Consider the following 13,755-nt stretch of genomic DNA (forward strand, 5'->3'; position numbering starts at 1 on the left):
AATTAAAAATGAAAGCTGAAATGTCTTGAGTCAATAAGTATTCAACACTTTTGTATTGGCAAGCCCAAATAAGTTCAGGAGAGTAAAAATGTGCTTAACAAGTCACATAATAAGTTGTATGGATAATAGTGTTTAACATGATTTTTAAACGACTACCCTCTGAACCACACACACACAATTATATGTAAGGTCCCTCAGTCAAGCAGTGAATTTCAAACACAGATTCAACCACAATGACCAAGGAAGTTTTTCAATGGTACGCAAAGAAGGGCACCTATTGGTAAAAAGAAAATCTCTTTGAGCATGGTGCAGTTATTATTTGCATTGTGTATCAATACACCCAGTCAGTACAACGATACAGGCACCATTGATAACAGTTGCCGGTGAGGAAGGAAACCGCTCAAGGATTTCACCATGAGGCCAGTTACAGAGTTTAACAGCTGTGATAGGAGATACTGTAACTAAGGATGGAACAATAATAACATAAATGACAGAGTAAAAAGAAGGAAGCCTGTACAGAATAAAAATATTCCAAAACATGCATCCTGTTTGTAATAAAGGTCTAAGTAATATTGAAACAAAAAAATCCAGCAATCTACACACAATACCCCATAATGACAAAACAAAAACAGTTTTTTTTAAATGTTTGCAAAATTATTATACATTGAAAAATACGGAAATGTCACATTTACATAAGTATTCAGACCCTTTACTCAGTACTTTGTTGCAGCACCTTTGGCAGCGACTACAGCCTCAAGTCTTCTTAGGTATGATGCTACAAGGTTGGCACACCTGTATTTGGCGGAGTTTCACCCATTCTTCTCTGCAGATCCTCTTAAGCTCTGTCAGGTTGGATGGGGAGCGTTGCTGCACAGCTATTTCATGTCTCTCCAGAGATATTTGATCGGGTTCAAGCCCGGGCTCTGGCTGGGCCACTCAAGGGCATTCAGAGACTTGTCCCGAAGCCACTCCTGCATTGCCTTGGCTGTGTGCTTTGGGTCGAAGTCCTGTTGGAAGGTGAACCTTCGCCCCAGTCAGAGGTGCTGAGAGCTCTGGAGCAGGTTTCCACAGGATCTCTCTGTACCTTGCTCCGTTCATCTTTACCCCATCCTGACTAGTCTCCCAGTCCCTGCCGCTGAAAAGCATCCCCACAACATGATGTTGCCATCACCATGCTTCACCGTAGGGATGGTACCAGGTTTCCTACAGAAGTAACGCTTGGCATTCAGGCCAAAGAGTTCAATCTTGGTTTCATCAGACCAGAGAATCTTGTTCTCATGGTTTGAGAGTAATTTTGTGCCTTTTGACAAACTCCAAGCGGGCTGTCATGTCCCTTTTACTGAGGAGTGGCTTCTGTCTGGCTACTTTACAATAAAGGCCTGATTGGTGGAGTGCTGCAGATTGTCCATCTGGAAGGTTCTCCCATCTCCACAGAGGAACTCTGGAGCTCTGTCAGAGTGACCATTGGGTTCTTGGTCACCTTCCTGACCAAGGCCCTTCTCCCCCGGTTGCTCAGTTTGGCTGGGCGGCCAGCTCTAGGAAGAGTCTTGGTGGTTCTAAACTTCTTCCATTTAAGAATGACGGAGGCCACTGTGTTCTTGGGTAACTTCAATGTTGCAGACATTTTTCTACACAACCCTGTCTCTGAGCTCTACGGACAATTCCTTTGACCTTATGGCTTGGCTTTTTCTCTGACATGCACATTCAACTTTGGGTCCTTATATGGTTGTGTGCCTTTCCAAATCATGTCCAATCAATTGAATTTACCACAGGTGGACTCCAATCAAGTTGTAGAAACATCTCAAGGATGATCAATGGAAACAGGATGCTCCTGAGCTCAATTTCAGGTCTCATAGCAAAGGGTCTGAATACGTATGTAAATAAGGTATCTTTTTAAAAATTGTAATACATTTGCTAAAGTTTCTAAAAAACTGTTTTTGTTAGCTTTGTCATTGTGGGGTATTGTGTGTAGATTGCTGAGGATATTTGTATTTAATCCATTTTACAATAAGGCTGTAATGCAACAAAATGTGGAAAAAGTGAAGGGGTCTGAATACTTTCTGAAGGCACTGTATTTTCAAGCATAGTGGTGGCTGCATCATGTTCTGGGTATGCTTGTCATCGGCAAGGATTAGGGAGTTTTTTTAATTATAAAAATACATGGAATAGAGCTAAGCACAGGTGACAAACTAGAGGAAAACTTGGTTAAGTCTGCTTTCCAACAAACACTAGGAGACAAATTCACCTTTCAGCAGGATAATTACCTTAAATACAAGGCCAAATATTCACTGCAGTTGCTTACCAAGATGACATTGAACGTTCCTGAGTGCCTATTTACAGTTTTGACTTAAATCGGTGTGAAAATCTATGGCAGGCTTGAAAATTATCAACTTGACTGAGCTTAAAGAATTTTAAGAATAAATGGGCAAATATTGTACAATCCAGGTGTCCAAAGCTCTTAAGCCTTGTTCACACTGCAGGCCTCAATGTTCAAATCAGTTTTGTTTTTCAAATCCGTTTTGGAATACTGACTGTCCAAATAGCAAGTTACAAGTCACCAAATCAAATGTGTGTGTTCAGAGGCTGGTTGTGGCACACGGCACAGCCTCATGGCCTCATGTGCACTGCTGAATAATGAATTTAAATCTATTGTATTGAATAATACATTTCATTTGACCTACATTCAATGGTCTTGTAAAATAACTTAATTGTCACAACAAATAAATCATGAATGAATTCAAAATCTATGAAAAATACCTGCTGGTGTTTCAAAACTAAATACAGGTTTCATCAGATGCTAATGATGTACTCCAGCCATTTACATGTACTCATTTAACAGATGCTCGCTCTTATCCAGGGTTACTAACATGAGCAATTATAGTTAAGTGCCTTGTGCAAGGGCACATTGACTTTTTGCCTAGGGGATTCGAACCAGTGACCTTTTGGCTACTGGCCACATGCTCTGAACCATTAGGCTACCTGCCGACCCATAATTAGATGAACTGTGTGCTATTTGCATAATAAGTTAATTACAAGCCAATTATGATTTAATAAGATCACACCTAACCCCGACAGACAATCTGTTTTGCTTCCTTTTCATATCAGAGGAAATCTGACACAACTGGAAAGCTACCTGCTCTGTTACAGAAATCCCTGTCCGAAAAATTAACCCCTGTAGAATAAATAAAATAAAAATGACTTGAGACGGTCAAACAGGCAGTGCAAAAAGGTACTCTGCCACCAGGACCGTGGCTCGAGCATGTCTCCTGCGCTGATTGGTCCTGACGTCAGCGAGTTTGTCTGAGCGCGCTCCCCCCTACTTTGAGCAAGCTAAACGATGCGAGCGCTCGCAGCCGTCGCCGCCGCCCAGTAGAGTTTCCCAGCCCGCGGACCAAGCACAACAACACCGAAAAAACTGACCGTGTGAGGGCAATATACGAAGACCAGAGCTTTTTTCAAACAAGTGTCAAACGTTATCGTGGGGGATTTTTTAAATGCTTTAACTAGTCGCCGACAGAGCGCGAGAGAGTGGAACGAGAGCGAGTCAGCCAGCCTAGAGAGGGATAAGGAAGAAAGAGGGAAAGTAATTGCTGGTATATTTTGGTCCTCGCCAACCGTTACTTTGGATATCAAGAAGATCAGAGGTTGTGTAGTCATGGGATGTACACTGAGCGCCGAGGAGAGAGCGGCTTTAGACAGGAGCAAGGCTATCGAGAAAAACCTAAAAGAAGATGGAGTCACTGCCGCGAAAGACGTAAAACTACTCCTGCTTGGTAAGATTCTTCAGGAGGAGGGGTGGCCCTCGGCTTCTTGTCCATAATCTGAAGTGTCAAAATCACACACCCGCTTTCTGGTTCCCTAGCCAGACTCTAATCTGACTATGAATAGGAATATAAATGAAAACTACAGCATTTATGTACTTTACAGCATTTATGTACTTTACAGCCCCTTGTCTCTTTTCATCCCTCCAGGGGCTGGGGAGTCAGGAAAAAGTACCATCGTGAAACAGATGAAGTAAGTGCCACGGTCTAGCAATTCTTTGCATTGAATGTGTGTGATGGATAGGCTACGCATGAGGCTACACACACACACAGTGACCTATAGCTTGTGATTGAAGAGTATAGTCTACAGAAGCTTATTTGGTCCGCCATATTTAAAGTAATTATTACCTTTACTGGCGGGAAGAGTTACTGGCGGTGTAATTTATTGGCTTAAACCAACAGCGTTGCGGTTACGGGAACATATCGATGAGCTGTTCACAAAAATGGTGCTGAAATCGGAACCTGTTTTGCCTACAGCTAATGCACTTTGGCTTTCACCGAGAGCTTGTCTGTCTACAATAAACCGTGCACTGACCAGTTTCGAGAATCCCTCTCTCAATTAATCTTTGTGGCATGTTTAATCGCACATTTATGCCCCCTGGCCCTCATTATTTGATCTCGCGGTTTACGGGCTGCTTTATCAAGTGTAGAGAAATAAGCGTGTAATAGCTACTATATGTAACCGGGGTATAGAATACAGCCTTAAAACTGGACACCTTTTGTGGGCTATATCTGCTGGTTTGAACGTTTGGTTGGTGTCAATGCCAAATTAGTTGATTCTGTGAAGTAAACCCAAGCGATATAGTTGACGAAGATATTACATTGTTCTCAAATAGCCTACACACATGTAGGATATCTGGTCGAATAATTGGGTGGGAACTTATCACGGCCATTTTTATTTGCCTGCCTTTAAGCCAACACCCTTTCTTTGCCGAATTACATGCCTTTAATCAATCAAACCAATCGTTACGCAATTTCAGACATTCATCTAATTAAGAAGTCAGATTAATGTTTTAATGGCTGTCATTATTTCAACTGTATACCAGCATAGTGTGTGTCTTGGTCTCAGTTTGCTGTGGGGATGCATCTAGATTTATTAATCTTCTATTAATCTTGTCTAGAATAGGCTGGTGTATGCCTACACTGGCATTGGCACATTCGTAGTTTTGATTATGGTTTACCCAGCCTATAATAAAGAAAGTCACAGGAATGCGACTGGTTGTCAGATATTTGATAAAGAAACGCCTCACATTTTCAATTGATTGCTACTGCCATTTTCAGACACCTTATGAGTAATTGTTGTCTGTGATTAAATAACATCTAATAACTACCACAACCTTTTCAGTTTCAACTTTTTTACCACATGAATGAAAGTACCTATTGCAGAATAATTTCAGCCGGGTTCAGTGGTGGACAGCGCCCCTTAGCCTGTGCTCAATGGTTTCCCTTCGGACATTCTCGACTCTTTCCGTTATTGGGATCAAGTTCTCTGAACAAGCGTGGAAAACCCGGAGTGGCATTTCACACCTTTGGTCATCTCTAGATGTTCAATGATGTGTTGTAGTGATTTCAGCGGGTCTGGAGGTTTAGGGTAATGCAATATCGCGTGGATGAAGGGTGGGTGGGTGGTGGGCGGGTTGAATAAAGAGAAAGCATTGCATTAAAAATCCATAAAATGTTGAATTCATATCTGTAGGCTACATTTAGGTTTTTCTTTCATGATTTGTATCTGCTGTTAGTGCGTAGCCTAAGCCCAAGCTTTAGGGCCTAGCTGTTGCATGCCAAATACACACCAATTGCCAAATGCTTTTGGTAACGTTGGCAGAAAAAGTACTAGAGAAAAGCTGTAATATGGAGAGATGAAAATAAATAGAAGGGAGGGCCAGAACAGTAGTCTAATTTTTGGGAAAGATTTAAGTGGTAAAAGAGGATGATGGCGGTGCCGGCTATGTTCTGTGTAATGATTGTGAGGCGCTATACATATTCGACAGTTACAAGACTGGGACATCATGGGAACTGTACTGTTCGGATGGGTTCAATGGAATAGCAGCCCAACTGAAGTCTGGACACTGACTAGGTCTATAACCTCTACAATAGCTTAATATAATATTAACTCCTGCAGATCTAAGCATGTCTTGCAGTAAAATTATAGACCAAATGTAAATTGACTCGGGAACAGGAGTGGGGAAATATTATTTCTTTCTTTCAGTGTCTTGAAAGCTGATAGTATTTTTAAAATCACACAAAATATTGATCCAAGCCGAACTGAAATCTTATCAAAAACATGGGTCATTTTAACAGCTCATAATTTCCTTAAAACCAGTCAAATTGGAAATTTTACCCGAACATTTTTTCCCATTTCTTTTTGTTGAGTTATTTAATTTTCTCCCTGGTCCCTAAACGACTACAGAGAAGCAGAGATGAAAGAGAAAAAACTTTACCAATGTCAGCTAGATGACGCATTAATTCTATCGATCTATGACATTCTGGTGAGCAAGGGTTTATTTAGTCTTCTAGAGCAACAAGTAATGACAGAAGAAATGCTGCATGTATCTAATTCTAGTCAAGTTGACAAACAAACCGTCAGAAATAAGAAGAAACTTAGTCCCATCTATAAAGGCCTGTCAAAAAATGGTTCCACCATCTTGACCGTACAGTGTCTTTTTCTATATTTGCAGGTTCGGGTCGGGTGTGGTGCCTCAGATTCTCACTTCATTACACAGTCGGGCGGTTGCCGATGGGTTATTAGCAATTACAGGCGGGTGCGGGTGAACAAACAGCTGACCCACGCATCACCATTTTGTTGCTAAGAGAGCTGTCACCTTGGCAGATTCAATTGAGATTATGTTTTTTGTAAATAGGTACGTTGGTGGCATGTGCAACATCATTTCATTATGAAGAAGAAACCAAATTGCATTTGATGCAAAAGTGAGTGAAAAATTATAAGGGAAGGTTTTAAAAGCAATTTCGTAACTACTCTAACCAAATGCGATTATATTTGTCACATGCTTCGTAAAAGAACGGGTGTAGACTAACAGTGAAACGGTTACTTACGGGCCCTTTGCAACATTGAGTAACGATAACATGTGCAGGGGTATGAGGTCGAGGAATAAAGTGACTAGGCAACAGGATAGATAAAACAGTAGCAGCAGCGTATGTGATGAGCCAAAAAGATTTGTGCAAAAAGTGTCAATGCAGATCGTGAAATAGTTAACCAAATAGCAACCCGGACTAACTATTTATCACTCTTATGACTTGGGAGTAGAAGCTGTTCAGGGTCCTGTTGGTTCCAGACTTGGTGCATCGGTACCACTTGCCATGCAGTAGCAGACAGAACAGTTTATGACTTGGGTGACTGTAGTCTCAATTTTTAGGACCTTCTGACACCATCTGGTATCTAGGTCCTGGATGACAGGGAGCACCAGTGATGTACTGGGCCTCACTACACTCTGTAGCGCCTTGCAGTCAGATGCCGAGCAGTTGCCATTCCAAGCGGTAATGCAGCCAGTCAAATGCTCTCAAATGGTGCAGCTGTAGAACATAGAGGATCTGAGGGCCCTGGACAAATCTTTTCTAGCCTACTAAGGGAGAAGAGGCGTTGTCGTGCCCTCTTCACAACTGTGTTGTTTTGTGGGGACCATGATAGATCCTTAGTGATGTGGATACAGAGGAACTTGACACTCTACGTTTCAAGTAGAAGTAACCTACTACTTGAAACGTAGGTATTACAGACTGGGTTAGGGAGAGGTTGAAAATGTCAGTGAAGACGCTTGTCAGCTGGTTGGCTCATGCTCCGAATACACGTCTGAATGTTAACCTGTTTAAAGGTCTTACTCACATTGGCTACGGAGAGCGTGATCACACAGTCGTCCAGAACAGCTGGTTCTCATCCATGGTTGTGCTGTTTGTCTCGAGGCGAGCATAGAAGACATTTGGCTTGTCTGGTAGGCTCACGACTGGGTTCCCCTTTGTAATCCGTGATAGTTTGCAAGCCCTGCCAAATCGGACGAGTGGCAGAACCAGCGTAGTAGGATTCGATCTTAGTCCTGTATTGACACCTTGCCTGTTTGATGGCTCGTCAGATGTCTTAGCAGGATTTCTTATAAGCGTCCCGCTCCTTGAAAGCGGTAGCTCCAGCCTTAAACTCAGTGCTGAGGTTGCCTGTAATCCATGTATTTTGGTTAGACATCGTTGATGCACTTATTAATGAAGCCGGTGACTGATGTGGTAAACTCCTCAATACCATCGGATGAATCCCTGGAACATATTCCAGTCTGTGCTAGCGAAACAGTCCTGTAGCTTAGCATCACCTTCATTGGACCACTTCTGTATTGAGCGCATCGCTGGTACTTCAAGTTTGAGTTTTTGCTTGTAAGCAGGAATCAGGAGGATATGGTCAAATGGAGGGCGAGGGAGAGCTTTGTATGTGTTTGTGTGTGGTGTAAAGGTGATCTACAGTTTTGTCACCTCTAATTGTACAGGTGACATGCTGGTAGAATTGAGGTAAGACCAATTTCATTTTTCCTGCATTAAAATCCCCGGTCACTAGAAGCACCGGCTCTCGGTGATCATTTTCTTGTTTGCTTATGGCCCTGTACAGCAATGGAGGCTTCTGAGGGCAGGACGGCTCATAATAAAGCCTGGAACGGTGCTAATGGAATGGCTTCAAACACATGGAAACCATGTGATTAATGTATTTGATACCATTCCACTAATTCCGCTCCAGCCATTACCACGAGTCTGTCCTCTCCAATTAAGGTGCCACCAACCTCCTCTGCTATACAGCTCATTGAGTGTGGTCTTAGAGCCACCAACCTCCTCTGCCATACTGCTCATTGAGTGTGGTCTTAGTGCCACCAACCTCCTCTGCTAAACAGCTCATTGAGTGTGGTCTAAGATCATCAACCTCCTCTGCTAAACAGCTCATTGAGTGTGGTCTAAGATCATCAACCTCCTCTGTTATACAGCTCATTGAGTGTGGTCTTAGTGCCACCAACCTCCTCTGCTATACAGCTCATTGATTGTGGTCTAAGATCATCAACCTCCTCTGTTATACAGCTCATTGATTGTGGTCTAAGATCATCAACCTCCTCTGTTATACAGCTCATTGATTGTGGTCTAAGATCATCAACCTCCTCTGTTATACAGCTCATTGAGTGTGGTCTTAGAGCATCGGTTTGTGGTGGTAAAGCTACAAAAAATCTAGATGGAAACTCTTTGTAAATAATATAGTCTACAGCTTATTCTAAGTTAGGCGAGCAGAACCTCAAGACTGTCTTAATATTAGGGATTGTGCTCCAGCTGTTAACAAAGACACCACCCCCTTGAGTTTACCCGAGGCTGCCGTTCGATCCTGCCGGTACATAAAAAAATCCATGTCCTTGTTTGGCCACGACTCCTAGAAATGTAGAATATTACAGTTCTCCAGGTCCCGTTGATAGGATAGTCTTGAACGGAGCTTGTTCCATTTGTTTTCCAGTGATTGTATGTTGTTCATCAATAGAACGGAGGGGGTTTAAGAGTCGAGGCTGTTATAGCAGCAAAGGGGGGGACCAACTCCATATTAATGCCCATGATTTTGGAATGAGATGTTATACAAGCAGGTGTTCACATACTTTTGTAATGAGATAGAGATATAGATGATAGATATCCACACACGCAATAATTTCAACTATTTCTGAGTTACAGTTCGTAAGGAAATAGGTCAATTTAAATAAATTCATTAGGCCCTAATCTATGGATTTCACATGACTATTGCAGGGGCGCAGACAATCAGAATAACTTATTTCGCACAAAAAGTGCTTTATTACAGAAATAAATACTCCTCAATTTCATCAGCTGTCCAGTTGGCTTGTCTCAGAAGATCTTGCAGGTGAAGAAGCCGGATGTGGAGGTCCTGGGCTGGCATGGTTACACGTGGTCTACGGTTGTGACGCCTGTTGGACATACTACCAAATTCTCTAAAATGATGTCTGAGGTGGCTTATGGTAGAGAAATTAACATTAAATTATCTGGCAACAGCTCTGATCGCGACAAACCATTTCTGTATGGACCTCACTTTATGCACGGGGGTATTGTCATGGTGAAACAGGGAAGGGCCTTCCCTAAACCTTTGCCATAAAGTTGGAAGCACAGAATCGTCTAGAATGTCATTGTATGCTGTAGTGTTAAGATTTCCCTTCACTGAAATTAAGGGGCCTAGCCTGAACCATGGAAAAACAGCCCCAGACCATTATTCTTCCTTCACCAAACTTTACAGTTGGCACTATGCATTGGGGCAGGTAGTGTTCTCCTAGTGTTCTCCTGACGTTGCTTCCAGAGGCAGTTTTGAATGCGGTAGTGAGTGTTGCAACAGAGGACAGAATTTTTACACGCTACACGCTTCAGTACTTGGCGGTCCCGTTATGTGAGCTTGTGTGACCTACCACTTCACGGCTGAGGCGGTTGTTGCTTCTATACATTGACTTCAATAACGGCACTTACAGTTGACCGGGACAGCTCTAGCAGGGCAGAAATTTAACAAACTGACTTGTTGGAAAGGTGGTATCCTATAATGTTGCCACGTTGAAAGTAACTGAGCTCTTCACTAAAGCCATTATACTGCCAATGTTTGTCTATGGAGATTGCATGGCTGTGTGGTCGATTTTATACACCTGTCAGCAACGGGTGTGGCTGAAATATCCACTGATTTGAAGGGGTCCACATACTTGTGTGTGATATATATACACACACACAAAAATATTCTATAGATTTCAACAATTTTGTATAACAATAAATAAAACTCAAGTTTTGAATTCGGCATTGTTTTGTGTATCAGTTCATAAAGCATATGCCATGGAATCAGTACACAGAAATTTTCCTCCCCACTATTTTGCAACCTGTATGGCACAGCTGTCAATGTTTTGTTCCTTAAATGAAACTGGTATACTTTATCACAATTTTCTTTAGCCAATTTTGGTCTTTAATGCAGGGCCGACAGACAAGTTCCTTACCTTCAGGGTATTTATTAACAAGGCACAGTATAAGGACACAGAGGTGCAAGGAGTACAAAACATTAAGAACACCTGCTCTTTCCATGACAGACTTACCAGGTGAAAGCTATGATCCCTTATTGATGTCACTTGTTAAATCCACTTCAGTGTAGATGAAGCGGAGGAGACAGGTTTAAGAAGGATTTGTAAGCCTTGAGACATGGATTGTGCATGTGTGCCATTGAGGGTGAATGGGCAAGCCAAAATATTTAAGTGGCTTTGAACGTGGTATGGTAGTGTCCATGCCCCAATTAATTGAGGCTGTTCTGAGGGCAAAGAGGGTACAATTCAACATTAGGGAGGTGTTTTGTACACATACATTCAGACAAAGGAAGTATTCTAAGGCATATAAGTGGTCTAATTGGCGATGTACATTTAACAGTGAGCACCAAAAGTATTGGGACAGTGACATTTGTTGTTTTGGCTCTGTACTCCAGCACTTTGGATTTGAAGTGATACAATGACTAGGAGGTTACAGTTAACTGTCTGCTTTAATTTGAGGGTAAGAATAGAATGTTTCTAAGCACGTCTACATGAATGTGGATGCTACCATGATTACGGATAGACCTGAATGAATCATGAATAATGAGTGAGAAAGACAGATGCACAAATATCATACCCCCAAGACATAATAACCTAACCTCTCACAATAACAGGGATTCATCTTTTTTGGGGGGGGATGAAATGTGCCTCTAACTTTCTCAATTCTTTCAGGACTATCTGTAATCATGGTAGCATCCACATTAATGTAGAAGTGTTTAGGAACATGCTCTATTCTTATTTACAAGAAAACAGACACTACATTACTTACTATTTATTTCTATTGGGCACAAAATAATCTGAAACCACCGAAACAGAAAGCAAATGCATCCAACAAATTTGTAGTCAAACAAGCATGACATAGTCATTGCATGCCAGGAATATTGGACCAAATACTTTTTACTACTTGAATACACAAGTGAATGACCTAATACTTTTGTACAAAAAGTGCTGTAATTTCTAAATGGTTCACCCAATATGGATGGAAATATCCTCAAATTAAAGCTGACAGTCTCCATGTTATCCTCATAGTATCATTTCAAGTCCAAAGTGCTGGAGTACAGAGCCAAAACAACAACAAATGTGTCACTGTCCCAGTACTTTCAGAGTTCACTATATATATATATACAGGCAAGGAAGTCAGCATTATGCAATCTTATTAACACATGGACAGCTCCTTACTTACACTCGGGCACGTAGGCCACCAAAAACACAGAACACCTGGAAATGGAGATAAACTGCATTTATAGCTGAGGAAGGGAGAGGAATGATGATTATCAGAGTGAGTTCAGGTTTGGTGAGTTGGCAGCAGAGGGGGCGTGTCTCATCTCAACTCATCCAGAACGCCGCAGCCCGTCTGGTGTTCAACCTTCCCAAGTTCTCTCACGTCACCCCGCTCCTCCGCTCTCTCCACTGGCTTCCAGTTGAAGCTCGCATCCGCTACAAGACCATGGTGCTTGCCTACGGAGCTGTGAGGGGAACGGCACCTCAGTACCTCCAGGCTCTGATCAGGCCCTACACCCAAACAAGGGCACTGCGTTCATCCACCTCTGGCCTGCTCGCCTCCCTACCACTGAGGAAGTACAGTTCCCGGTCAGCCCAGTCAAAACTGTTCGCTGCTCTGGCCCCCCAATGGTGGAACAAACTCCCTCACGACGCCAGGACAGCGGAGTCAATCACCACCTTCCGGAGACACCTGAAACCCCACCTCTTTAAGGAATACCTAGGATAGGATAAAGTAATCCTTCTCCCCCCCCCCTTAAAAGACCTAGATGCACTATTGTAAAGTGGCTGTTCCACTGGATGTCATAAGGTGAATGCACCAATTTGTAAGTCGCTCTGGATAAGAGCGTCTGCTAAATGACTTAAATGTAAAATGTAATGTAAATGTGTCCAGAGGGTAATTAGGGAATTGGTGAGATGGCATGGACCTTCAGAACAGCTACCCTGAGCTTTTTTTGTTAGTGAAGCGTAGATGAATGGGGAATGGGGAGCATTAGTTTTAAAGCCCAGCTAATGAGGGATTTAATTGGATGAGAATGCAAGACTGTGAAATCTCTAGCCAGCAGTGATTACAATACAGAATAATATGTTGCTGCAGGTGCAATGGAAGCATGTCTGGAATGTTGGCGTGTGTGAGAATAAATCGGTGTGTTTGTCTGACCTGAGAGGAACAACGTCTAGTGTGTTAAGTGTTCATGGGCTTGATTTTCACACCGCTATTCATGAAAAGGTGTGAAACCATGTCTCTCTTTGTGTTTGTTTGTTTTCTGTGTGTCAGAGAGAGACGTGAACAGAGATCGAGAGGGTCAGAGCGAGGGTGGGGGTGGGTGCTAATATTTGCCAAGCAGAGTGCATGCAGTAAAGGTTTTTCAGGATATGTGATTATGCTACTTAACTGGACCTTTGTCCAGGCAGCAATACCCATCTGCCTCATCATTCGCAGTGTGAGGAGGAAGTGACTAAACTCATGTCACACTAACTCCAACTGGACTGGACTCTTTTACCTAATGCTTAGGCCACACTTTACTATCAAGGAACGGTCAGAGGAATAAATTGTGCACTGTGTATTAGACCGGGGGGGGTGTCGATGAGATGTAGGCCATGTGTGAACAGGCATCTCTATCTCTTTCTCCTCGTTCTCTCTGAGAGGAATGTTTGGACCATCTGTTTATAAAGACGGTGTATTTTATGTGTATGGGAAGAGTGGGTCCAGAGTTGGTCCAGGTGGTAAATTGACCACTAGGGCCAGGGTTGGGTAAATGTAATCTGTTACAGTTACTAGTTACCTGTCCAATCCGCATTAAATGGTTGAATGGAAACCTGGTGAAATCAGCTACTCCCCAACCCTGCCGAGGGCTCTC

At 42.5% G+C, this 13,755-nt stretch overlaps 1 protein-coding gene across 2 annotated transcripts in view; it reads left to right on the forward strand.

The window, feature by feature from the left end:
* Nucleotides 1-3,321: 3,321 nt before the first annotated feature.
* Nucleotides 3,322-13,755, forward strand: part of LOC115134293 (guanine nucleotide-binding protein G(o) subunit alpha) — a 143,161-nt gene continuing 132,727 nt past the window's right edge. For both annotated transcript variants that reach the window (XM_029668112.2, XM_029668113.2), the window contains exons 1-2: nt 3,322-3,773; nt 3,972-4,014. In XM_029668112.2, coding sequence (XP_029523972.1) covers nt 3,656-3,773; nt 3,972-4,014 — 161 coding nt within the window. In that variant the 5' untranslated portion in view covers nt 3,322-3,655. The remainder of the gene's footprint in view (nt 3,774-3,971; nt 4,015-13,755) is intronic.

This window comes from Oncorhynchus nerka, linkage group LG9a (assembly GCF_034236695.1).
Source record: "Oncorhynchus nerka isolate Pitt River linkage group LG9a, Oner_Uvic_2.0, whole genome shotgun sequence".
Lineage (NCBI taxonomy): Eukaryota > Metazoa > Chordata > Actinopteri > Salmoniformes > Salmonidae > Oncorhynchus > Oncorhynchus nerka.